The sequence below is a fragment of the Gopherus flavomarginatus genome, chromosome 4 (genome assembly GCF_025201925.1).
Source record: "Gopherus flavomarginatus isolate rGopFla2 chromosome 4, rGopFla2.mat.asm, whole genome shotgun sequence".
Taxonomy (NCBI): Eukaryota; Metazoa; Chordata; order Testudines; family Testudinidae; genus Gopherus; species Gopherus flavomarginatus.
The window spans coordinates 87,162,632-87,189,320 of record NC_066620.1 but is presented as its reverse complement, the minus strand read 5'-3'; the positions used below and the strand labels follow the sequence as shown (position 1 = coordinate 87,189,320).

Sequence of the window (26,689 nt, the reverse complement as noted above, 5' to 3'; positions counted from 1 at the left end):
AAATATACTGCAGAGCTTGCAGCTGCACCACTGTAGCACTACTAGTGCATACGCTCTAAGCCGATGGGAGAGAACTCTCCTGTGTACTTAATTACTCTAGCCCCCGCAAGCTGTGGAGGCTATGTCGGTGGCTGAAGCTCTCACACTCACGTAGCCCTGTCCACACCGGCACTTAGGTTGGTGAAATTTATGTCACTCGAAAGGAGGCTTATTCACTCCCCTGAGTGACATAATTTACACCAACTTAAGCTGTAGTGTGTACACCAACTTAAGCTGTAGTGTGTATATAGCCTAACTCAGTCCTGTGTTGGCAGCAGGAAATTGGAAGGATACTTAGCCCTAGAGGTAGGGAGTACCTTTCATTACAACTCACTGACCTCTTTGGCTCGGGGCAGCATAGATTTTAAGGATGCACAAATAATCAGGAAAATGATGGGAAACTCAGACCTATCTTCACTGTCCTTAGCAAAAGACTATTAATTCAAGTTGTTCTCTCTATCACAAAATCTATCTGGGTCTCATAAAAAATAACCAATGTAAATGTAATCCATCTGCATTAAAATGTTTTGAAATAAATAGACTTGGAAGACTCTTAAGAAGCTTGAACAGGGTATTGCAAAGCTAAACGACAAAATCAAATAGGGATAATAGAAAGCTATAAAACCATTGTGATGTCGAAAATGTATTTTGGAGTTTGGTTGCTGTAAATAGCTCATCTGAGACTAGACTGTAATGTTACAATCTACCTTGAGTAAGAAGAGGAGCACTGTCGTGCACCTGAGCAGGGCTGAGCATGAAGCAAGAGAATATTTTGCTTACTCGGCTAAGTAAAGGCTGTGACGATCTAGCCTTTCGATCTTATTGTACACTAAATACATTGCACAGGAGAGATGGCAAGTTTTTTAAATCACCTAATGTTTTCTGAATGCTCCTTATTGAGTATGTTAATATTAAAAAAAAATCAATAAAATACCTACCTTATTTTGACAGATCTGGTGGACTGATCTAGAATGAGCATCTGGTATCACTGCTGCACTGCAGCCTGCATTGAGGTCAAAAACTTCTAAGGTTCGGTTGCTACCAGCTGCAAGAATAATATCTGTAACCTCTGTGAGTTAAAGTTCAAACAACACAAACAGATCCAATGGAGACAAGAGCAAAAAAAACCCTATGTTTTAACAAGATCTAGTTTATAAATTACATTTATGAATCAAGTATACTAAATTTCCATAACCAGGATACTTGTACTGATCAAAAATAGGCACAAAAATATACATACTTCAATTGAAACAAACTCCTTAACTATTTCAACAGCCAGATTCTTACTAGCAAATAGGCCAAAGTATGTCAGCAGCCTGCAAGAAAATTGATTTTTTAAAATACAGTACTACATGTGTGTGGAATAGGATTATTCACTTGTGTCTTTACCAAGCATAAAATGGTCGTCCTAAATTCTTGCTACTAGGATCTGCAGAATACATCACTATATAGGCATATATAACAGCATCATTTATATAGTATTTTGGGGGAAGGGAAGTTGTCTCCAAACATTTTTAAAACATCAAATTAATTCTCACAATAGCACAGTGAGGTAGTGAAGTATTACTATTGCCATTTTACAGATGGGAAAGCTGAAGCAGTCATGAAGTGATTTAAGCAAGGTCAGTGTCAGAAATCAGACTATAAGTAAAATATTCCTGAGTCCACATAAATTAAGGGTAATTAACCAGTGAAATAATTTACCAAGGGTCATGGTGGATTATCAATCACTGACAATTTTTGAATCAAGATTGGATATATTTCTAAAAGATCTGCTCTAAGAATTATTATGGGGAAGTTCTATGGCCTGTGTTATACAGGAGGTCAGATTGGATGCTCATAGAGGTCCCTTGTGGCCCTGGAATCTGACATTTTTAAGGCAACAATTCTTTCATAAAAATATAAAAATAATTTTACTCAAAGTATTATTGATTTATTTGATGGTCATTCCTAGGGATTCCAGTCATGGAGCAGGGCCTCACTGTGCTAGTTGCCATATACATATATTATTATAAAACAGTCCCTGCCTCAAAGAATTTACAATTTAAATACATTAATATGCTAGGCTGGAGTCCAACAAGACTACTATGAAAACAATTACATTAGTATTATAATTGTAGAAAAAGACACTAGCTATAGAGTTCATGTCAATTTTTTATTTTGAATATTTCCATGCCATTCAGCCTAAAATACTGTACAGAAACAATAATTATCCAGGACCCAGGATACAAGAGTAGAAATCATTTATTGCTGAAAGGCTGGTAATCTCCACAGTAGAAGCCATGGGGAATTTCTGTACTGATTTGCAAATGCTCTTCTGTTTATATCTGCAAAAATACGAAATTAATGAAGTATTTAGCAAAAAAAGTCATAATTTGTGACTAAAAGTAAACTTCTAGTGAAACAGCTGGAAGCCAAGATCCCCTTTTTATTACCAGACAAAGCCACAGTAATATAAAGGTTCCAGTAAAAAACAATTTAGTTGGAAGACTCACAGTAGGAAAAAACATGTATACACGTAACATAGGCATGAGTACTTTTTGATCTAATGGACTGATGTTCAACTTTCCACCTACTTAAAATCAAAATAATTCAGCCTTCCATCCAGAAGGTGTTAAGAGTAAATCTTCCAATTATAATGATTATGAAAGTAGAAATATCACTAGGTATGGTGCTGCATTTCACATGCTGCGTATGAGGGAGAAGAGAAAATGGATGAAAAAACAAACAAACCCTATCTTGTTTGACCCCCAGCACGGTACTAGAAATCTATTCTGAAACGTTTTTTAAAAAAATTTGGTTGAGGCCTCATAATGTATCCAAATGCAGACTGGGTTAAGACAAAGATTTCAAGTTTTAGCAACAGGCACTCTGTTTGCTCTGCCATGGTTCAGGTAAAAAACTGCTCACAGGTGAATTCAGTACTCCATGAGACAGAGTGGTAAACATGAAGCAAACCAACCCCATGAGCTGAGTCTGGAGAAACAGGCACAGATACCTTCCGTCCCCAACACACATGAACAATAGATAAAGGACCTGTTCCAAATCCCACTGAAAGTCAATGGGAGTCTCTCTCTTAACTCCAATGAGAATTGGATCAGGCTCGAAGAGTAGAATACTCTTTCCCCAACAACTGGAAGGGAAAGCAACAGAAGTTAATTGAAAAGAAAAGAATCCATCCCAAATGAGAGGCCCAAGCACATTCAGGAGGCACTGTGGTCAGACAGAAGAACCATATATAATTTTTTTCCTCTCCACTTTCAGGGACAGAATGCTAGCTTTGCTCTGGGAAGAATGGCTGTGATGGTGTATAGGATTTTGTGGAGCGTTAGCCAGAGCACTGATTGGAGGGATGAGGAGGTTGGAATGACAGAGTGCAATTGTGAGGAGTAGAGAAAAGGAAACCTTTTAGTGCTTGACTGCAGATGGAAAGGAAGATTATACAAAATGAGGGATATGACTACGAAAGAGGAAGTGACTTCAGAAAACTGACTGCACTTAGCAGATAGAAAGGATCCACAGGAGCTTAGTATTCCTTGCATAAAGTAAGGGGTATTCTGGAAGTGATACATATTTTATTTGGAACAAAATGTTTTGTGTTTTTATTTAAAAATTTATTCACCTGATAATCCTAGAGCAGGATAAGAATTAATTAAAAGAAAAGAAAAAATATTTGTGTTTCAGCATCACAACTGAGCAGAGGAAATTAAAACTAAGTCCAACAGTAAGAACCTCCCACCACTCTGCTCACTTTGTGTTTGGTCAAACAGTCACAGAGGTGTAAAGGAGCCCAAAAAGCCCTGGTTGAAGTTTAGGGAGGACACACCTGTTGGAGGCACTGTGGAAGACAGCCAGAAGCCACATCACAAGCACACAATGCTGCAGCCCTTAAGGCAACCTGGGTTGCTGTCATAATTTAAATTGACCCCCCAGGACTGGTCTAAATTATGCCACCATGGTCCTCTCAGAGCAGCCTAGGATTAGGATGACGCAAACATGGCTTAAAGCTTACTGCCACCACATACCCCAGCCTCTTAGGGTATGTCTACACTAGAAACATAAGTTGATCTATATTAGGTGAACTTACAGCCACTGCAGTAATTACTGCGGTGATGTATGTCCACCCTACCCTCCTTGGGTCAGTGGTGCACATCTTCACCAGGAGCATTTCCACTAACCTACAAGGGGCAGAGTGGGGAATTGAGAGCCCAGTCTCTCAGCTCCTCTGGCAGCTTCCTGATGGAAGCCTGGCTACTCCACAGGCTCCCGGCAGGCTGCCCTCCCCCTCTACTTCCCGTTCCCTGCTGGGAGAGGGGTCCAGCTGCCCAGACGTCTCACACTGACTCCTAGCTGAGAGCAGGGTCCATTCTTGTCTGGGTTCCCAGCCAAGGGTCGGGTCCAGCTGCCTGGGCTTCTTGCCCCAGCTCCCAGCAGGGTCCATTCTTGCCCCGGCTCCAACCAGGCGCGGGATCCAACCACCCAGCTCTCCAGAGGAGTGGGGGACAGCTGGGATTTAGATGTCCGGCTTTCTTATCACTTTCACGTCTCCTGCCAACAGCCAATGTAAGGAATGCAGTATCTACACAGACACTGTATAATCCTAACTACACCAACGTAAGCCTTACACCTCTCATGGAGGTGGAGTTATGTCAGTGTAGTAGGGCTCTTACATTGGGGAGAGGAAGGCTGTAGTGTAGACACTAACATAATTAGGTCAACATAAGCTGCATTATGTCAGCCTGTGTAGTGTAGACCAGTGGCTCTCAGCCTTTCCAGACTACTGTACCCCTTTCAGGAGTCTCATTTGTCTTGCATACGCCCAGTCTCACCTCACTTAAAAACTACTTGCTTATAAAATCAGAAAATAAAAAATACAAAAGTGTCACAGCACATTGTTACTGAAAAATGTCTTACTTTCTCATTTTTACCATATAATTATAAATCAATTGGAATATAAATATTGTACTTGCATTTCAGTGAATATTTGAGCAGTATATTTCAGCTTTTAGACCAAAATGTTTGATTACATAATAATTCGTTTTACAACCTCCTCTCTGCTTCAAACTTTATTTTGGAGATGCCCATGAACACATCATCACACACTATCTGTGGTTAGATGACAGCCATATTCAAACTAGCCCAGTCAATAACATGATGTTTTATATATTTAAAGGATTTTACACACCACACACACACGTAAATTGAACTCCTTATCTTGTGAAGAGAACTCAGACTGGGGTGTAAAACAGAAAAGCTCTGTGTCTGTGTGCATCACTTCATAGTTTGTCCTATCACTTACATTCAGATATTTCACAACTAAGTCTAACTGAATCTCACAGTCTTGGTTTGTTAGGTCTCACCCTCAAGCACCTTGGAGAGGGTGGGAGGCCTGTGCTCCACACACTCATTTCCCTACAGTGAAAAAAGGCACTGCAATTCACGTCCCCAAAGGCACTTGTGGAGCTCTCTTCTTCCCGAGATCTCTCAGCATGTGACTGGGTCTAGCACTGCTTTGATTAAAACACTGCCATCACTTCTTGGGTGCCGTGTGGTTTACATCATTAGACCCAGCACCCACAGAGTTTTGCTGTTCATTTTTGAATACAACTGTAGGCCCTCTCCATTTTCAGCAGATGTGAAACTCTCAATATTTTTATCAGGTACAGGCTTCCTGGTGATATGATCTGAAATGTCATCAAATGAACATGCAGAGACTTCTTTTGAATGTTCCATTAACTCAAGAGAGATTTTCCTTTCAGTATCTTCTGTTTCATTACCTACATGACTAGTAACAGAGCCCTGCATATCTCTGTGCTAGAGGGATACATTCTTAGCTATCTCTCTGCATATTCACTTTAGTGACTTGCTTGGCCCTTCTAGTTTTAAATTCTTTCTGTTTGATGTTGCATTATCTACTAGCATGGATGACTGCTTAGATTTTTTACAACTGCATCTTTCAAACACTTTCAGTTTTAGTTTCAGGAAGTCTCTTGCCAATCCAATCAATGGCAATCCATAGTAAAATTCACTTGGGGAAAAAAGGAATCCAGGGTTAAGCAATCAACTTTACAAAGGCCATGACAAAAGGGAGGATTGGATTTACCAATATTAAGCACTATTACCAAGCTAGTCAGAAATCTGATGTACTGGATAACAACAAACCCTAATAAGCACTGCATAGAGAGCTAGAACAAGCTTATTTTTGTGCAGTAAGACTCCACGTCATCCCCTGGGTATCCTGTTGAACATAAAACTCTTCTGACATACCTGAACTCAACATTTTGCTATTTATCAGCATTTTAAGGACTTTTTTTAGCTTGAAACACTTAGTATGGAATTCTGCCCATCCACGTACAGCATGTGCTGGTATAGCTTGTTTTCAGTGTTGTTGTAATCATGTTGGTCCCAGAACGAGAGAGACAAAGTGGGTGAGATAATATCTTTTACTGGATGAACTTCTGATAAGTTTGTGAAGCTCAAAAGCTTGTCTCTTCCACCAACAGAAGTTGGTCCAGTAAAAGATATTACCTCAGCCACCTTCTCTCTAGTACAGCTTGACATTTTAAAATGTCAGAGAACATGTTCCATAGTTTGTTCACTTATTAGGTACATACTGTTACTATGAATAAGTGCTAAAAAAATTGATAAACAAATTAATAGTTCACAGTCATTTGAATAGTGTTTTTATTTCATTTTAAATTCCTTACATACTGTTGATTCCCTTGTCAAACAAGTATGTCAGGCTGACTGCAAAATTGGGGGAAAAAATGAGTTTTGTCTGCTTCACGTTCTTTAAATGGACTGAATGCACATAAGGATGTGAAGCATCACAATCTGAAAACAAATTAAAATTAATGGCAGATAGTGAATTTTCACTGCTTTTATCAGCAGTTATGTATGCTGACATGAGGAAATTTAACTAAATGGTAACATGAGTGTGTAAAGGAAGTTGTTGATAAAAAGGATGATATTGCATTTAATCATTTAGATGCAGTAGTCAGGTCATCTGGATTCTACTCCTAGGACTGCAACAAACCTCTTGTGTGACATTTGCAAAGAAGGCTCTCTCTCCCTCACTTCTCATATTTAAAAAATACTTACCCACTTCACAGGGATATTGTGATATTTATTCTTTAACGCTTACAGAACTCTTTGACACCCTTGTTTGGAAGGTCCCACAGAATGGGAAAAAGTATTAAGATTGTTATTACTATTTATTATTGTATTGTCTTCACCTCTAAAAAAAAAAAAAGAGAATCCATTGGCCATCCAGACTGCATTACCATGCTCTTCTAATTAATGCTTTAATCCTTTCTTTATGGTTCCTTCTAGACTTGAATCTGATCCAACAAGCATTTTTCCAAACTAATGGAGTGAGAGTTGTGAGAAACAAAAGAAGTGACACTGTGCTTTATCAAACTAAAAATGCCAGAAAATGGACTGGAGGGAAACCATAAAGAAAACGTCAAAGCAAATTAAACTTCTTTAAAATACCTTTTTAAAAACAACAACAACAACAACAACAACTGGCCCTCAGAATAATTTTAGGGTTTTTTAATATAATGTCAACAATTTCAAGTTTGTCCTTTTTAGCACTACAAAAAATAACCCAAGGAAACTAATGGCATGGTGCTGGGAGTTGGCTGTTAAGTGATACTGATTTAATGGATACCTGAGCATCAAGAGGAAAATATTTGAACAAAAATAGAGATATTAGCTATCGTACAGTTATCCTACAACATAATTGCTTTGTAGCGTCTGAGTAAGTCCACAAAAATAATAAGAAAATCAATTCATTAAACAAGCTTAGAATTAGAAAATAAAGCTGTAGTCATTTGGATCTGAAACATCAGGATTGGAATTTCTATAGCATCTCATGTTAGGATCAAAAAATGGACTTACAAAAGGTAGGTAAGGAGTATTACCCCCATTTTACAGAAAGGCCACAGGGCCAATGAAGTTATGACAGTTTCCTCAATTTAGGAGCTTACGTCCTTACTATTATCTCACAGTAGTAAGCACTATATCCATACTCTTTTGCCCTTAATTCTTTCCTATCCCTGTCCCAAAATCTACAGTACCACTATAAATTACCTTAAAGCTTTTTTTTTTTTTTTTTTTTTTTTTTTAAAGAAGAGCAGTATGCCTAAATTTTTTTTAAAAGTTTAAAAAAATAGAAAGGAAAAATAATAGAAAGGAAATTGCAGAATAGTGGTGGTATAAAAACCATAAAGATCAAAAGATGAAATTTTAGAATTATACAGATGCACAAAGGTATTGCTGTAAACTAGCAACAGTGAACAGAAAACAGAAACATGCAGTAATGGGAGATTGGGAGGGTGTGAACTTTCGGTTGTAAATTAAAAGATTAACAGGAAGTCAGTGGCATTTTCATATAATTGGGTCAGTTCAAGTGAGAGAATGACCTGTAACAGTAGGGAGACTTGGGAAACGGACAAAGAGAAGGCAAGAACTAGAAAAACTGGGGGAGGAGTAGGTATATACAGTAGAACAGGCCTACACAGAATGGAGGAAATCCATGCAGAAGTTTCAAGACTAAGGGTACATCTACACTACGGGATTATTCCGATTTTACATAAACCGGTTTTGTAAAACAGATTGTATAAAGTCGAGTGCACGCGGCCACACTAAGCACATTAATTCGGCGGTGTCCGTCCATGGTCCGAGGCTAGCGTCGATTTCCTGAGCGTTGCACTGTGGGTAGCTATTCTGTAGCTATCCCATAGTTCCCGCAGTCTCCCCCGCCCCTTGGAATTCTGGGTTGAGATACCAGTGCCTGATGGGGCAAAAATCATTGTCGCGGGTGGTGCTGGGTAAGTGTCGTCACTCATTCCTTCCTCCGGGAAAACAACGGCAGACAGTCATTTCGCGTCCTTTTTCCGTGGATTGCCCTGGCAGACGCCATAGCATGGCAACCATTGGGTCCATTCAGCTTTTTTTTTTTTCTCCCCCACTGTCACCGTATGTGTACTGGATGCCGCTAACAGAGGCGTTACTGCAGCGCTACACAGCAGCATTTGTTTGCTTTTGCATGATAGCAGAGACGGTTATCAGTCGTTCTGTACCGTCTGCTGCTATCATGGGTGCCCCTGGCTGAGGTCGGCAAAACTGGGAATGACTCCCTGAGTCAATCCCTCCTTTATGGTTTCTAAAAATAGAGTCAGTCCTGCCTAGAATATGGGGCAAGTATACTAGAGAACCAGTGTATCAGAGAGCACAGCTGCTCCATGTCAGATCCCGCAGAAATGATGAGCTGCATGCCATTCATGGGGGGTACCCCTGCAACAACCCCACCTGTTGCTTCCCTCCGCCCCCAACCTTCTTGGGCTACCGTGGCAGTGTCCCCCTCGTTTGTGTCATGAAGTTATAAAGAATGCAGGAATAAGAAACAGTGACTTGTTAGTGAGATAAAATGAGGGGGAGGCAGCCTCCCGCTGCTATGACAGTCCAGGCAGGACATTTAGCGGTGCGGAGGAGAGGAGCCTAGCATCCCGCTGCTATGATAGTCCAGGCATTACAGAATCTTTTCTTTATACAGGAGAGGGAGGGGGCTGATGGAGCTCAGCCCCTAGTTGCTATGATGAGGACGGTTACCAGCCGTTCTGTACCATCTACTGGGAATGACAGGGAATCATTCCTATTTTTACCCAGGCGCCCCCGGCCAGCCTCACCTGAGGCCAGCCAGGAGCACTCACTGGCTGATGGTGACAACGGATAGCAGTCATATTGTACCGTCTGCCACTGGGAAGGGGAGAAGAGAGGATACTGCTCTTCACTGCTGCAGCATCGCGTCTACCACCAGCATTCAGTAGACATAGGGTGACATTGAAAAATGTCAAGAAAGGATTTCTTTCCCTTTTCTTTCACGTGGGGGGGGAGGGAGAGGGAGTAAATTGACGAGCTATACCCTGAACCACCCGACAATGTGTTTGAACCTACAGGCATTGGGAGCTCAGCCAAGAATGCAAATACTTTTCGGAGACTGCTGGGGACTGTGGGATAGCTGGAGTCCTCAGTACCCCCTCCCTCCCTCCATGAGCGTCCATTTGATTCTTTGGCTTTCCGTTACGCTTGTCACGCAGCACTGTGTAGCCTGGAGATTTTTTTCAAACGCTTTGGCATTTTGTCTTCTGTAACGGAGCTCTGATAGAACAGATTTGTCTCCCCATACAGCGATCAGATCCAGTATCTCCCGTATGGTCCATGCTAGAGCTCTTTTTGGATTTGGGACTGCATCGCCACCAGTGCTGATCAGAGCTCCACGCTGGGCAAACAGGAAATGTAATTCAAAAGTTCACAGGGCTTTTCCTGTTTACCTGGCCACTGCAACCGAGTTCAGATTGCTATCCAGAGCAGTCACAGTGGTGCACTGTGGGATACCGCCCAGAGGCCAATACCATCGATTTGCGATCACACTAACCCTAATCCGATATGGTAATACCGATTTTAGCGCTACTCCTCTCGTTGGGGAGGAGTACAGAAACCGATTTAAAGAGCCCTTTATATCGATATAAAGGGCCTCAGTATGGATGGGTGTGCCGTCAAATTGGTTTAACGCTGCTAAAATCAGTTTAAACGCGTAGTGTAGACCAGGCCTAAAAACAATATTTGAATTGTATGTGTTGACAGAAAGCCACTGAAAGTGATGGAAGTGATATGGTTGCTCTCCTGCTCTGGCAAATGAATTTTGGCTGCCTCTGAAGTTCAAAAAATATTTAGGAAGAGCATAAAAAAGTTAGTTGCAATAACTGTAAAGAGAAGTAATTAAGGCATAAATACATATTTCAACAGAGGCAACAGAATGTAAGGAGCAGTTTCAGGAGTTTAATGACGACAGTAGTAGTAACCTTTGCCTCTGACAATACATTCTTGGGACATGAATTTTGGGACATGATTCATTTTCATTCTGTGATGCCTGGACAAAGATATATGTAAGATTACTTTTGTTAAAATAATAAAAAGCACCAAATGATAGAATACTTCCACTGTTCCATTAATGGAAATGTTTACCAACCGTTTTAGGTCATCCTTGCTTGTGTCAAGATAGTAACTTAATAGATGAAATTCAGCTCCACAACACAGCAATATAAATGTATCTATGTAATAAAACTGTGCAAAGCGTATAGATTTATGGAACATCTCCTTGCCCTGAAATGCAAAGTGAATAATTATTAGTAGAATCTATATAATATATACTATATATTTTTTTCCAGGAAATATATAGCACTAAGATATAACAGGCTAGCTGAGTAAAGATATGCCTTTTTCGTTCTCAATACTTACTCATCCCAAGGTCTACTTTTTTTGGTTTGTTTGTTTAAATTAGTTGGCACCACGTTAATAACATCTGTATTCAGTTAAATCTAATATAATCTGGTTTAACATACTAAACTTCCATTTTTTAAGATCAGAATTCAGGGATAGACTGAAATTAAACATGGTGTTACAGACTAGAGCCAATAAAAGTATGAAGAATTATATAGTGAGTAAAGCCAGAACTTTCAGAAGTTTGGGTGCCTCAATTTTTGGTTATATAACTTGAAACATGCAAGGCCTGACTTGCAAAGGTGCTGTGTGCCCATCATTCTCACTGGTGTCAGAGCAGTAAGTACTCAGCAACTCAAAGTCAGACAACATGCCAACTCTCACAAATTTATCCCGAGAGACATGCTTTCTAAGTAAAATTAAGCCCCTCTCATTCTCAGCCACGGCTGGAAAAAAAATCCTGATGTAGAGCTCTATCACCAAGATCTTAAGTGAGGCTTAATTTTACTTAGAAATGAGTGACAGTCTGCCCCGGGAAGCTGCTCCCCTGCCAGCCTGGGAAGTGGGAGAGGGGACCCCACTACAGCCACCCCAGGCCTGAGGAGGGTGAAGAACCCTAAGACGACCAGAAGTGAGGCTGGAAGGGCTGAACTATGGCCTGGGAGCTGTATGGGGGCTGAAGTGAAGAGGATGGGGGCTGATGAGGTGAGGAGGCTGTATTGATGGTGGGTTCTGGGCAGATGGGGTGAGTGCTGGGATGGTGAACTGAGGTTGGTGGAGCAGGGGGCCTGAACTGATGGGGTGATGATGATGGAGGCTAGGGAACTGACCCGAGATGGGGCTGGATTAATTGCTGGTCAGGAGAGTGGCAGATGTGGGGGTGAGAGCTCCTGCAAAGGGGACAAAATCACTTTATCCAGTACATGTGGGAGAATGGCAACACTAATTGTCACAGGCACACACCCTGGGGATGGACGGGGGAGTTCAAAAATCCAGAGACTAACCTAAAAAACCCAATATCTTCTTTTTTAAAAAAGATCTTTTCTGGCGGGGGGGGGGGGCGGCCTAATCTGATGATTTTTGGTGGTCTGTCTCATGATTTTTCATCTCTTGAAGCTGGTAATACTGAGTCAAGAACTGTGTGTCCTAAGCTGGGCTCCCAACAAGAGAGCTTTGGGTACTGATAATATGCAGAACAGGACCTACTATGTGTCTAACTGACATGAGTTATTCATTACCAGAAATAGGGCAGGTTCTGTATTGCGGACTGACCAGATCCTTAATGTTCTGTCTTCTGATGCAGAAACTAACCACTTCTTGTCATGACTCCAGCCAACAGAGTTAACTGCACCATCATGACCTAACAAAAATAATAATGGAAATATCAGAAAATCTATTTCTCACATTCATCCAGAAATAACATTGATTGGATATAATTATTCAGCATTTTAAAAATAGCTTTTAGATATAGGCTTCAAAAGAGTTTGATTTAAATCAGTCAACATCAATACTTGCTGATTTTTCTCTCCACCCAAAAACAGATGAAAAATGTCTTTTATTAATAATCCAAATTCACGTTAAAGAAGTATTGGAAAAATATCAAATTGTTGCATTTTATACAATGGGCGCACATTTTGCTGCCAATGCTATCAGGGAATTAGTGAGAAAATAATATAAAATAATACATGTTTTATTCCTGATTTTATTACAGAGTTGATTTTTACATGGTCATTCTTATTTACTCAAAATTTGAAATAGTATCTGAATATTTTTAAATTCCTGCAATATCAATGTCAATTAACGCTAAAGAACTTCTTCTGTGTAAAAACCACTGTCCATCAAACCTAATGAAAAAATAAAAATGAATCCTTTCAAGCCTCTATATACGTTAGCAACAATGGGGCATTTGGAGATCTTTACTTGTGAGATAATGATAAACTAAGCAGAGCAGAGTTTTCGCCTACGGCAAGACTTGTTATTGTACTAGTTTGATGTTTTATCTTTTAGAGATCTACACACTTCTTTTGCATTTAAAATAAAATACCATTAAGATTTTCAGAAAGCTCATAAAGGTAATTTGTCTTGCAACATAAAATACTTTCCGAAGTTTGCTTCAATTTGTTCCATAAGATCAACAGCAGCTTTATTTGTCTCACTGAAAATCAGGTTTACAATTTTAGCTCTTGATATTAGGTACATTTGTAGAAAATCCTCTGGCCACATAAATATGCATGTGAAGCCAGGTCATATGAAGTAATTGTTTTGGTATGGGTGAGTCAACACATTGTCATATTGTGCAAGGGTTGATTTAAAAAAAAAATAGATTTGCTTCAGACATTGGGTTTTCACTGTGATGTGTCTAAAGGGAAAAATGCAAATGAGAAACACTGAATTGCCTGTAAATATACTATTGCAAATATATAATTAATCTTGCAGAATATGTTGCTAAAATAAGAGACTGTACAGTTTGTTTGCTTAAAATCAACCCATTCAAATAGGTAATTTAGCAGTGGATCAGACTAATATTAGTCAAATTGTAGCACAAAACTTCCCCAGAAAAAGGAACTGCAATGAACCTTTTTAATGTCAGGTTTCCAAAGTCAGAGAATGCTATTCTCTGATTAATCAGCCTCTATGACCACTTACCCTTAGGACTCACCCCTGTCCCCAGCAAAAGGTTGAACACCACCAAACGTACACTACTGAAACCAGAGTATAAGTAGTATGGTTGATTCCCTTTCCTGAACCTTTGCAGTTCCACTAGGACCTGTAAAAGTTTTGCTGATGAAAGGTCCCAGCCTCAAAAGAACTCTAACTCTACGAGGGTGATACTTCCATTGTCATTTACGGTCTTCGGGCTCTGAATCAGGATCTCTTTTACAAAGTTATCCAAATAATGGAAAGCTTAGACGCAAAGGGCCTCCATTCTCAAAATGTTGTGAACCTCATTGTTTGGATGATTAACTAAGGTGTTTGGAACCTGATTATCAGAGGTGTTGAGTGTCAAAAATTCCAGCTGAAGTCAACAGGGCTGTTAGGAGGACAGTTGAAAGGAGTAGGTCAAGAAGGCACAGTATCTGTGACCTGCAGGAGTGTGGCATTGGAAGATGGTTGTAAAATGGTTTAGGCACCCTTGCATTTGCCTCAGCCATCTGAAGTGCTACCAGATACTTTGTCAGACAAGGTTTGATTCTATAGAAAACAACCCACCACCACCACCAAGATCAACAATTACAAAAGAACCTCCCTCACCTACAGATAACGGTAGCCCTAAATCTAATTTTGTGAAGTCAATAGAAAGGAGACCTGAGTTTTACCTTCAAGGAAATTTCTTTACTAAAGCATATAGGCAAAAGATTTATGCGATAGGAAGATAAACCAGAGAAACCAAAGAAAAGAACCATGAATAGTTAGTTATATGCATCATATTTTAATGGAATTTGACCTGAAGGCAAAATATCCATTTAAATACTATTAAACGGTTTCCAGATTCCAACTCTGAGAAGATGTAGAGGCCTTACAATGGTACAATTTTATGTTTTTATTGCGAGCAATTTGTTATTGTAACCACAAGGAAATAAGTGGCTTCCACTGTAGACAGAGTCCTACAGCAGCTGCTAACTATTAAGAAAATATTTCATAAAAGAGAGAGTTATTGATTGCTGATCGTAGTTTACAAGAGCTATAACCCCTCATCAACAAACAGTTTATGGAAGAAGCAGCCTTTTTAGTTTTGGTTTGAGGCTGTTAAAATAAGAGTTAGCTTCTATGAAGACAGCAGTTCAAAATTCAGACACACTATACAGAAATCAATTAGTTAATTGATCATTTCTATTTTAGAATATATTTGTCCTGCTAACAATTGCATACAATTCAAAGAAAAATGTTACGTAAAAGCCAATTATGTTTTGTTAATCTTATTTCCCTATAAGAAATGTGTTGAATTTCAGTTGACATTTAAAGTTCCTATGCTGCCCCCTCGTGCACATCTTTAGAATTCAGTCAACTGCAGTTCTTCCTGGAACAGATCTTTATATTACTTTAATCAACCTGTGAAGTTGTACTGTTGCAGCATGTAACAAGAGAAAACTTTTGTTAAGGTTTTCAATGATGAAGTGTATCAATATAAACTGGTTTATAAATTAAATTATAGTATTTAGTTTGTAAACTTTTCAGGTCAAGGACTCAATATCTTCATCTGTCAACTGCCTAATACTGTATATCTTGAGTTTTGTTATGCTTTACTATTTGTATAATAACACAATAATCAAGGTAGGGAAGACACTTCCATTTTATGTCCATATCACAGTGCAATAACTTCCATACCCAAAACAATCATACCCCTTCAAGTACAATTTCAAAGCCAGTACTTATTCTCAGAACAAAGGAGGGGTTTTATATGGTTTAGTTTTTAAAATTTTGTAAAGTTCTATTGCGTTATCTGTGTAAAAAGTAAAAAATACAGTAAAACACAACTCCCATTTCCCAAAAATGGCAGGGCATCTGAGAAACCTTAGGAAAATCTGAGGTTTGGAAAACTGCAGGAGCTATCCAGGACAGTTACATTTTCTGCAGTCTAGGTCCCTGAACCCCAGGGCACAGTAAAGAAGAGGCCAACTGGCTTCAAAAGAGTCTTCATTCAGGGCTCCCCAATCCTGAGGCACATTGAATAGCATGACAGCTGGCTTTGTAGAGTGATTGGCTTCAAAAGAGCCATGCTACCTGTAACACTTTTAAAACTGACCAGCATGCTCTTCGCCTTGCTCTAAATGCTGTGGCACCTATAGGTAAATTTGAATAGGAATGTAGTCCAACCACAGGAGATAAAAACAAGTTTAAGTTGAACCAGGAGCTCCAGTTAACTGGATTTTGGTATATAGGGGATGTAATGCTCCTCCATAATGATGTAGTACAAAAAGGTGTTTTCGACCAGTCAAAAAATATGTCCAGATACTTTCTTGGCACTCAAATAACTTAACAGCTGCTGCTGCCGCCACCTTTTTTTTTTTTTTAATTGAAGTTCAAACTTGCCATGAATTTGCATTCTGAATGAGAATTAGTGCCTATGACAAAAAAAAGAAGTTATAAACATATTCATCTGGTGCTCCAAAGAGCAGCACAGTTGTTAGAAAGTAAGTAGGAAATCAATACAGGATTTCCTGATATTCTGAAATGGGCAAGAAGGAAAGGGAGGAAAAAAAAACCAAACAAACAAAAAACCGCCACCACAGATCTGGTGCTATACAGTTGAAATGTTTAATCTCATACTATTTATTATTTATATTTCAGTAGCACATAGATGCTCTAAACAGGGATTCAGGCCCTATTTTACTAGAGGCTTTATAAACGTATTTAAGAGATCATCCCAGCATAAAAGGCATTCACAGTCTAGATTAATGATAAAAAGCTTAAGTAAACAACACAGATAGGCATATGCCAGAGGATAAACAATAACAAGCACATTTTTGGGTAGACTAACTATGCCCACAGTGTAGTTTGCCATCTGCCTAGCTATTATCAAATAGCAATGTTCTGAATGCATCTTAAGAAAGGATTTGAAGATAAATAAGATTTGCAGATCTTTTCAGTGTGTCATATATAAAGGCTGGAAAGGGATAAAGAGAAAAAAATATTTGTGTAAGAAGTAAACCGGCAGGTGGTGAAGGCTGAGAACATTGATAGGGCAAAGACAGCTGTCAATACAATAAGGTAATAGACTAAATCATCTTAAAAGTGAGGACAAGGAACATCAGATACAAATGCCTTCTGTTAGAAACAACACCCCCCTCCTATCAAAGCTCATTTTTTAATAAAAATTCTGGCACAACTGTACTTATGGTGCTAGCACCATTAAACTACAAACAAACATATGCCTTTGAGAAGGCTTTTAAGTTAGCATGAAGAAGGATTATTCGGCATACACTAGTTTAGAGGTTATGGCTGCAATCTAGATTTAAAGAACACATTTATTTGGTCTTTTGCTTTATAGACAATGCTGGTTTTTAAGCAAGAGGGGAGCATACTATTAAAAAAATCTTATTCCATAGTTTTTAGCATAACTGCATATTATCTAATGCTTTATTGGAAAGACAAAACCCTTTCACTTAAAAAAAAATCACAAAACCAAAGAAATATGTAAGTGAAAACTTAATGACTTTCTAACACTGATTCACTGCTACCTGACATCACTCTGGAGAGTAAATCTCTTGGAGTTGTCAACAGCTTTTGCTACTTGGGTTCTATGATCAGTAAGAATCTTGAGCTTCAGACTGAATTGACTGACAGAATTGGAATAGTTTCCATATGAGATACCTGTGCAAGATCCTGAAAATAAAGTGGGAAGACAAAATACCAAACAGAGATGCTAGAGCACACAGGACTGACACACTTACAGTAAACAATAGTAGAACCTCAGAGTTACAGACACCTCCAGAATGGAGATTGTCCGTAACTCTGAAATCTCCATAACTCCGAACAAGACATTATGGACTTCAGCCACAGAGGGAGAGGGGATCAGGGGTTCTGACCCTCAGGACTTTAGAGCTGGGGGGGGGTGCTGAGGTTCAGGGCTTCAGCCCCACTGCTCCGTTCCTGGCTTCTTCCCCGGGGGGGAGTGCCAGGACTCAGGGCACCCCATGTCTCCACTCCCAGTTTCAGCCGGGGAGGCGGGCATGCTGGGACTCAGGGCTTTAGCTACAAGAGGAGTGCTGGGTCTGAAACCAACATCCCCTACAGGGAAGAAGCCAGGAACGAGGCTACGGGGCTGAAGTCTCAAGTTCTGGCACCACCCCACCCCCCAGGCTGAAACCAGAAACAGAGCTGAGCGGCTGAAGTTGGTGACCAGTAAGTCAAGAACTCTGGTGTTCATATCTTTGAGGTTCCATTGTACTAACAAGGAGGAGGTTGAAATGGCTCGGTCATGTAAGGAGAATGGGAGGAGACAGTATCTCCAAGAATATTTTTTACAAAGAGATTCAAGACAGCTCTAAAAAGCAGGGCCACCCTTTATGGCAGTACTAAAATGTGTGCAAAAGTGATATGAAGTTGTTCAACATCCATGTAGAAAGCTGGGAGGAGCATGCAGAATCCTGTCCAATCTGGAGGGAATATCTGGCACTTGGTGCAGCTCAACATGAAGCAGCTTTGATCCAGAGGATGGAAGCAAAGTGAGAAAGAAGAACGCAGTGTAATGTAATCTTGGACTCCAACTCAGACGAGACATGGATCTGTGAAATTTTAACAAACAGTATGGCTCTAGAAAAGGGCTTGTCAGCCGTAAGCTGACTCATAAGGAACCTGGTTAGACCTTTTATGGATACACCATGATCCAGAGGATCAAGGGCTGCCTGAAATAAATAGAATTTGAAGAAGCTAGCAAAACACGCACAAAAATTAGCAAAGCACTACAAAAATTTTTTCTTCTGCTGATAACAGCCCACCTTAATTGACTTGTCTTGTTAAGAGTTGGTATGGGAACCCCTATCTTTTCGTGTGTGTGTGAGAGAGAGAGAGAGAGAGATTCCTACTGTATTTTCCACTCTATGCATCTGATGAAGTGGGTTTTAGTCCACGAAAGCTTATGCCCAAATAAATCTGTTAGTCTCGAAGGTACCACGTGCCACAAGAACTCGTCATTCTTTTTGCTGATACAGACCAACACTGCTACTACTCTGAAACCTGTCATACATTTCTGTTGTTTATCTTCTCAGTGATCTGAGGAACTCTGGAAAAACACAAGCCAACTCAAGCCTGGAATAACGTTAACCAGACATACAAATTTACTATATCTTCACTCAGAAGTAGTAGGGTTTGTTTTTTTTTTTTAATTCTTCATATAATGACAAGAATGGAATCTTTTAATTAAATGTACAAGTTTATTTAAACTGAAAACGCACCACTCCATATAAACTATATTTACAAACAGTTTACCTGAAAAAACAGCTGGTCTTCCTGTCAGATTGGAATTGAATACCAGTAAAGATTTGTCAGCTAGGCCACAAGCTAACAGCTCTCCATCCCCTGTAAAAAGATTCCCTACAAGTTTATGGGTTGTGAGAAGTGTGTGTCTAATATCATAGGGTTTTTTTTAAAATAATAAATATATCAGAAAGAAGGAAAAACACGTTACAGCACATAATATATAATCAGCTTTCACCTAACTTGGTTACCATTTTCCCTTTCTACGGAAATCAGTTAAGATGTCGGGGGAGAGAATATCACTCATTACATGGCAGAATGTCACATATTTAAACAAAAAATCCTAAACAAATGTTACAGAAATATTGTGCAGTCACATTTATCTACTTCCTGATTTATGAAAATTACTATGTATTTATGTACAAATGTCACATCCCCCTTCCTAGGGTACCAGAATAAAAAATAAACAAACATTCTTATGAGAGCACCAAGACTCCTTTGTCAGTATTCTGATAACTTCTGAAGCAAACGGGCACAAGCCCACTCCACCATAGCTTTATAGCCTAATCCTGCAAATGTCACTAAGAAGTTCTGTAGGACTTCTCATCTGAGTGAAGTTATTCATGTGTACAAATGTTGGCAGGATCAAGCCTTTTAATGCTTTCCTGGATGTAGTGGAATGGGAAAACTGTTTAACCCAAATAATATTTCTGAAAGAGCAAAGATGGTTTAAGGCTTAAAATGTGGAATCCCACTGTAAATTAGTATAAAAAAAAGTTTGCAAACCAGAAACCAAAATAAACTAACTAAAAAAGGAAAGAGACATTCCTAGCTTGGGATCAAATCCATGCTCTGATACACCTACCTCACCAGCTATGAAATCTAATCTTCCTAAAAGCATTCTCCTGTCAAATAGCAAATTGTTTTGACTATGTATTCCTGGAGAAGGAATATCAACCAACCTTGCTAATAAGAGATAAATGGTGGGATTCAATCTGAATATAGATTCTGAATATTAATTAATTTGACAGTCTGAAGATCACTCATCGAATGACTTCTTTCATGTATTTGAATTAAATACTTTTTAGTTTCATACGATTTAAGATTATTTATGTCTACTGATTTATAAAATTATTTAAATTATCCATGACAGGATCCACCAACCCTTAGACAAAATTCCTTTGCCCATCTATAAATTGTTTTAGTATCTCTGATACACCAAGACAGAACTCTCTGCTGATTTTGGGAATAATATACTTTGGTTTTATCTTAAGAGAAGAGTGTCCAAACCAAAGTGGGCCCACTCAAGGTGTAACCTCTGTTGAAAGCTCTCCACACAGACAGAAGAGATTGGTTATTTCAGCTGCATTCTTTATAGCTTGTGTTCTGCTTTGTTCAGTCTTCTTTATGTTTATTTTCCTTTCTTTAATAAAGTAGCCATAATTAATAATTGTGATTATTTTGCTTGTCTCTAATTGTGGTGTCCCCTCTTAGTCTAAAATAGTGGGAGACAGATTCCTGAACCGTAAGATATGAAATTATCAAGATCTGACTAACTCTATCTTGTTTCTCTAGACTACACATTTTTAGTAATCTTTGTGATAATTACTTGGTGCTCAACAACTTAAAACACTCCTTTTTACCCCAAACAAATGTCCAGTGAAGGTATTCTTTTTAAAGGGATCCAGTTCCTTGATACCTGGAATTGGAAATGAACTTAGAGGAAGGCATCTCCCTAAAGAAGCTGAGCTAACGTCTGGTAGAGTGAGGAGACAACCTCCTTTCCCAACCCCTCAACCTTCATAAGAGTGAAGATCAGGGGTCCCAGCAAGAGGCGGGGACCAGGTGTGGACGGCTGATGGCAACTCTCCGCCGGGTTGTCAAGGTTCCTTCCCCACTCTGAACTTTAGGGTACAGATGTGGTGACCTGCATGGACACTTCTAAGCTTAAATTACCAGCTTAGATCTGGTATCGCTGCCACCATCCCCCAAGCACTACTTCTTTCCCTGGGTAGTTTTGAGGGACTTCACCAGGGAATTGGTGAACACAGATCCAAACCCCTTGGATCTAAAAACAAGGAAAAATCAATCAGGTATTAAGAAAAAGGCTTTTAATTAAAGAAAAGAAAGGTAAAAGAAAACCTTCTGGGAGAGATTAGCATACTAGCTACTCTCACAGACAACAGATTCAAAACACAGAGGATGTTCCCCTGGGCACAAAATTTAGTTACACAAAAAATACACCCAAATATCCAATTTGATTCTACCTCCAATTGCATAAGACAGGTTACAAAGAAATAAACATAAACCTATTTATTCCTTTCTAAAACTTACTACTCTGATAAGAGGCTGGTTCCTTGATCTTTTTCACTCCGGCTGAAACTGAAACTCTAAACAAAGGAAAAAATTCCCTCCTTCCTTTTGAAACATCTTGTTCCTCCATTGGTTCCTCTGGTCAGGTGTTAGCTAGGCTAGGTGAACTTTTTAACCCTTTACAGGTAAAAGAGGCATTAACCCTTAACCATCTGCTTATGACACAGGTGCAGACAATTAAGAAAGGAAAAATGACCCAAACACTATACAAATTATTACTAGACAGTTCCCAGATAAGTAAAGCTGATGCCTAAATAAACCACATCCCTTATTTTAATTCCTGGATGTCAGGGACAATAGTATCTCTCAGTGGTGATACATACCTGAATACTGAATACAGCAAATAGAAGTTGGTTTATTAGCTACTGATATCTGTCTCTCAGATTTAGTTGGAGGAGAATTTTCCAATAGATATTCTTTATTTTTTCTTTAAAAAAGAAATTTAAGGAAAACATAGTTAAATGTCATAAGAACAGTACATGTTCACTTTACATGCTAAACATTTCTATTACAGTTAGAGTAAATTAAAAGTATAATTCATCCATACATCTTCCCTCTTTTTTAGATTCCCAGACAAAACTTGTGGTAAGAAAAAGTTGAGTCAGAATAGATATCAGTAACTGAAGGGTAAAAAACACAACTGGGATGTTTTAATTACCACAATAACCAAGCATTGAAACCCAGTAAATTATGAGTTAACGTTAACTTAAAAAAATCCTAAATATGAAGTTGTGCAAATACACAAAGTATGCAGACAACCTAAATTCTGTCCTGTAGTCACAACAAGCAATAACTGTACAATGATGATTGATGCATATTAGTGCTTCTGGTTTCAAATTAAAACCATATTTAATTTTTTTCTTCATATTTTCCCCTTATGGTGTCATTAAAGGGAAGAGTTAAGGTTCTTTGAGTGCCTTAACTGTGTATTCCATACATTGACATGTTTGGATTTCTTTTAAAGTTAAGCTTAAGTCTGAATTTCCTGGGTTTATAATGCTGGATTTTGGGGATAATTATAGTATTTCTTATAGGTTTCAGAGTAGCAGCTGTGTTTCTTTCCCTTAAGATATTGATATTTATTCTCAGCCTTAACTCCATCATATAACAGTTTTGTCTGGGAATATTCTCTTTTCTAAAAAAAAATTAAAATTTGTATATAGTAACACTAAACAAGAATCCTAAAGAGAATGCTACCAAGCAAATACTTCTAATGATTTGAAGATATGTAATAGCAACCCTAAATTAGATAATTTTATTTATTTTAACTTTTACAAGTCAGATTCACTGGTATGCTATGAGTGCTTCACACTCCTTTAGAGCAGCCAAAGCACACTGACCAGTTAAGCTAGGTTTACAGCTGCTTGCTGCAGCTCCTGTAATATTACTGCCTTAGTACACAGCGGAGTCAAGGCCACAAGGTCATGGAGATGGTAGCATGGGATCAGGGAATCTTTAAAAAACAGCTACAGCTGGACCAACTGACCTATCAAGGAGAGCAGCAAAGAATCCTGTGGCACCTTATAGACTAACAGACGTTTTGGGGCATGAGCTTTCGTGGGTGAATACCCACTTCCTCAGATGCATGTAATGGAAATATCCAGGGGCAGGTATATATATGTGTGCTAGCAAGCAAGTTAGAGATAACGAGGTCAGTTCAATCAGGGAGGATGAGGCCCTGTTCTAGCAGTTGAGGTGTGAAAACCAAGAGAGGAGAAACTGGTTCTGTAATTGGCAAGCCATTCACAGTCTTTGTTCAATCCTGAGCTGATGGTGTCAAATTTGCAGATGAACTGAAGCTCAGCAGTTTCTCTTTGAAGTCTGGTCCTGAAGTTTTTTTGCTGCAGGATGGCCACCTTAAGGTCTGCTATAGTGTGGCCAGGGAGGTTGAAGTGCTCTCCTACAGGTTTTTGTATATTGCCATTCCTAATGTCTGATTTGTGTCCATTTATCCTTTTCCGTAGAGACTGTCCAGTTTGTCCGATGTACATAGCAGAGGGGCATTGCTGGCATATGATGGCGTATATTACATTGGTGGATGTGCAGGTGAATGAACCAGTGATGGTGTGGCTGATCTGGTTAGGTCCTGTGATGGTGTCGCTGGTGTAGATATGTGGGCAGAGTTGACATCGAGGTTTGTTGCATGGATTGGTTCCTGAGCTAGAGTTATTATGGTGTGGTGTGCAGTTACTGGTGAGAATATGTTTCAGGTTGGCAGGTTGTCTGTGGGCAAGGATTGGCCTGCCACCCAAGGCCTGTGAAAGCGTGGGATCATTGTCCAGGATGGGTTGTAGATCCTTGATGATGCGTTGGAGGGGTTTTAGCTGGGGGCTGTATGTGATGGCCAGTGGAGTCCTGTTGGTTTCTCTCTTGGGTTTGTCTTGCAGTAGGAGGCTTCTGGGTACACGTCTGGCTCTGTTGATCTGTTTCCTTATTTCCTCGTGTGGGTATTGTAGTTTTGAGAATGCTTGGTGGAGATTTTGTAGGTGTTGGTCTCTGTCTGAGGGGTCAGAGCAGATGCGGTTGTACCTCAGTGCTTGGCTGTAGACAATGGATCGTGTGATGTGCCCAGGATGGAAGCTGGAGGCATGAAGGTAGGCATAGCGGTCGGTGGGTTTTCGATATAGGGTGGTGTTAATGTGACCATCACTTATTTGCACCGTGGTGTCAAGAAAGTGGACCTCCCGTGTAGATTGATCCAGGCTGAGGTTGATGGTGGGGTGGAAGCTGTTGAAATCATGGTGGAATTTTTCCAGAGTCTCCTTCCCATGGGTCCAGATGATGAAGATGTCATCAATGTAGCGTAGATAGAGAAGGGGTGTGAGTGGACGAGAGCTGAGGAAGCGTTGTTCCAGGTCGGCCATGAAGATATTGGCATATTGTGGGGCCATGCGGGTGCCCATAGCAGTGCCACTGATCTGGAGATATATATTGTCATCAAATTTGAAATAGTTGTGCCTTTATACTTACACACAACTATTTCAAATTTGATGACAATATATATCTCCAGATCAGTGGCACTGCTATGGGCACCCGCATGGCCCCACAATATGCCAATATCTTCATGGCCGACCTGGAACAACAACGCTTCCTCAGCTCTCGTCCACTCACACCCCTTCTCTATCTACGCTACATTGATGACATCTTCATCATCTGGACCCATGGGAAGGAGACTCTGGAAAAATTCCACCATGATTTCAACAGCTTCCACCCCACCATCAACCTCAGCCTGGATCAATCTACACGGGAGGTCCACTTTCTTGACACCACGGTGCAAATAAGTGATGGTCACATTAACACCACCCTATATCGAAAACCCACCGACCGCTATGCCTACCTTCATGCCTCCAGCTTCCATCCTGGGCACATCACACGATCCATTGTCTACAGCCAAGCACTGAGGTACAACCGCATCTGCTCTGACCCCTCAGACAGAGACCAACACCTACAAAATCTCCACCAAGCATTCTCAAAACTACAATACCCACACGAGGAAATAAGGAAACAGATCAACAGAGCCAGACGTGTACCCAGAAGCCTCCTACTGCAAGACAAACCCAAGAGAGAAACCAACAGGACTCCACTGGCCATCACATACAGCCCCCAGCTAAAACCCCTCCAACGCATCATCAAGGATCTACAACCCATCCTGGACAATGATCCCACGCTTTCACAGGCCTTGGGTGGCAGGCCAATCCTTGCCCACAGACAACCTGCCAACCTGAAACATATTCTCACCAGTAACTGCACACCACACCATAATAACTCTAGCTCAGGAACCAATCCATGCAACAAACCTCGATGTCAACTCTGCCCACATATCTACACCAGCGACACCATCACAGGACCTAACCAGATCAGCCACACCATCACTGGTTCATTCACCTGCACATCCACCAATGTAATATACGCCATCATATGCCAGCAATGCCCCTCTGCTATGTACATCGGACAAACTGGACAGTCTCTACGGAAAAGGATAAATGGACACAAATCAGACATTAGGAATGGCAATATACAAAAACCTGTAGGAGAGCACTTCAACCTCCCTGGCCACACTATAGCAGACCTTAAGGTGGCCATCCTGCAGCAAAAAACTTCAGGACCAGACTTCAAAGAGAAACTGCTGAGCTTCAGTTCATCTGCAAATTTGACACCATCAGCTCAGGATTGAACAAAGACTGTGAATGGCTTGCCAATTACAGAACCAGTTTCTCCTCTCTTGGTTTTCACACCTCAACTGCTAGAACAGGGCCTCATCCTCCCTGATTGAACTGACCTCGTTATCTCTAACTTGCTTGCTAGCACACATATATATACCTGCCCCTGGATATTTCCATTACATGCATCTGAGGAAGTGGGTATTCACCCACGAAAGCTCATGCCCCAAAACGTCTGTTAGTCTATAAGGTGCCACAGGATTCTTTGCTGCTTTTACAGATCCAGACTAACACGGCTACCCTCTGATACTATCAAGGAGAGTTCTTTACATGCCATGATCTGAATCTCTCACATACCCCTGACTCACCACAACTAATAGCACTGTAAAATGGAAATTGGCTGTAAAGGAAGGGTTATGATTGTTTGACTTACCATTGCTGTCCCAATGGTCCCAGTTAAGAGTGACATGAGCTGTTGACCTGACGCTGTCTATGATCATAACAATTGGATGCACAGTAACTTAACTGAATTACAACCTGATCTTTTCAAATATAGCCTGCCCACCAAAAAAACTTACATAATTTTAACTATATGGGAAGTTTGAATACTTTGGTACTCCATTACTGAGATCATTCAGAACACCTGATACTAAATTTGTTAAAGAACTCATTTTTAATTCCATTTAATTCAAACTAATTAATGGATTTCCTTGTAAATTCTCAGAAAATCCATTCTGCATTCAAAAAACTATGTGATATAAGCAGGTGAAGATATGTTATTCTCCATACATAACTAGACTTGGCAGCATAATTATTTAATATAATTTTGATGGATATTTATATTTTTAAGCATTTTTTTTCAATTTTTAATTATTTAAATGTCCATAGTTACTGGAAATTACGGTGGGGGGAAT

General features: G+C 39.8%; 1 protein-coding gene across 5 annotated transcripts in view; it reads right to left on the bottom strand.

The window, feature by feature from the left end:
• The window catches only part of WDR27 (WD repeat domain 27), a 293,233-nt gene that overhangs the window by 208,730 nt on the left and 57,814 nt on the right, over positions 1-26,689 (bottom strand). For all 5 annotated transcript variants that reach the window (XM_050949051.1, XM_050949052.1, XM_050949049.1 and 2 more), the window contains 6 exons: positions 21,939-22,042; positions 19,255-19,344; positions 12,564-12,685; positions 11,075-11,208; positions 2,269-2,366; positions 978-1,099 (listed from right to left, as the gene is read on the bottom strand). In XM_050949051.1, the coding sequence (XP_050805008.1) occupies positions 978-1,099; positions 2,269-2,366; positions 11,075-11,208; positions 12,564-12,685; positions 19,255-19,344; positions 21,939-22,042 (670 nt within the window). The remainder of the gene's footprint in view (positions 1-977; positions 1,100-2,268; positions 2,367-11,074; positions 11,209-12,563; positions 12,686-19,254; positions 19,345-21,938; positions 22,043-26,689) is intronic.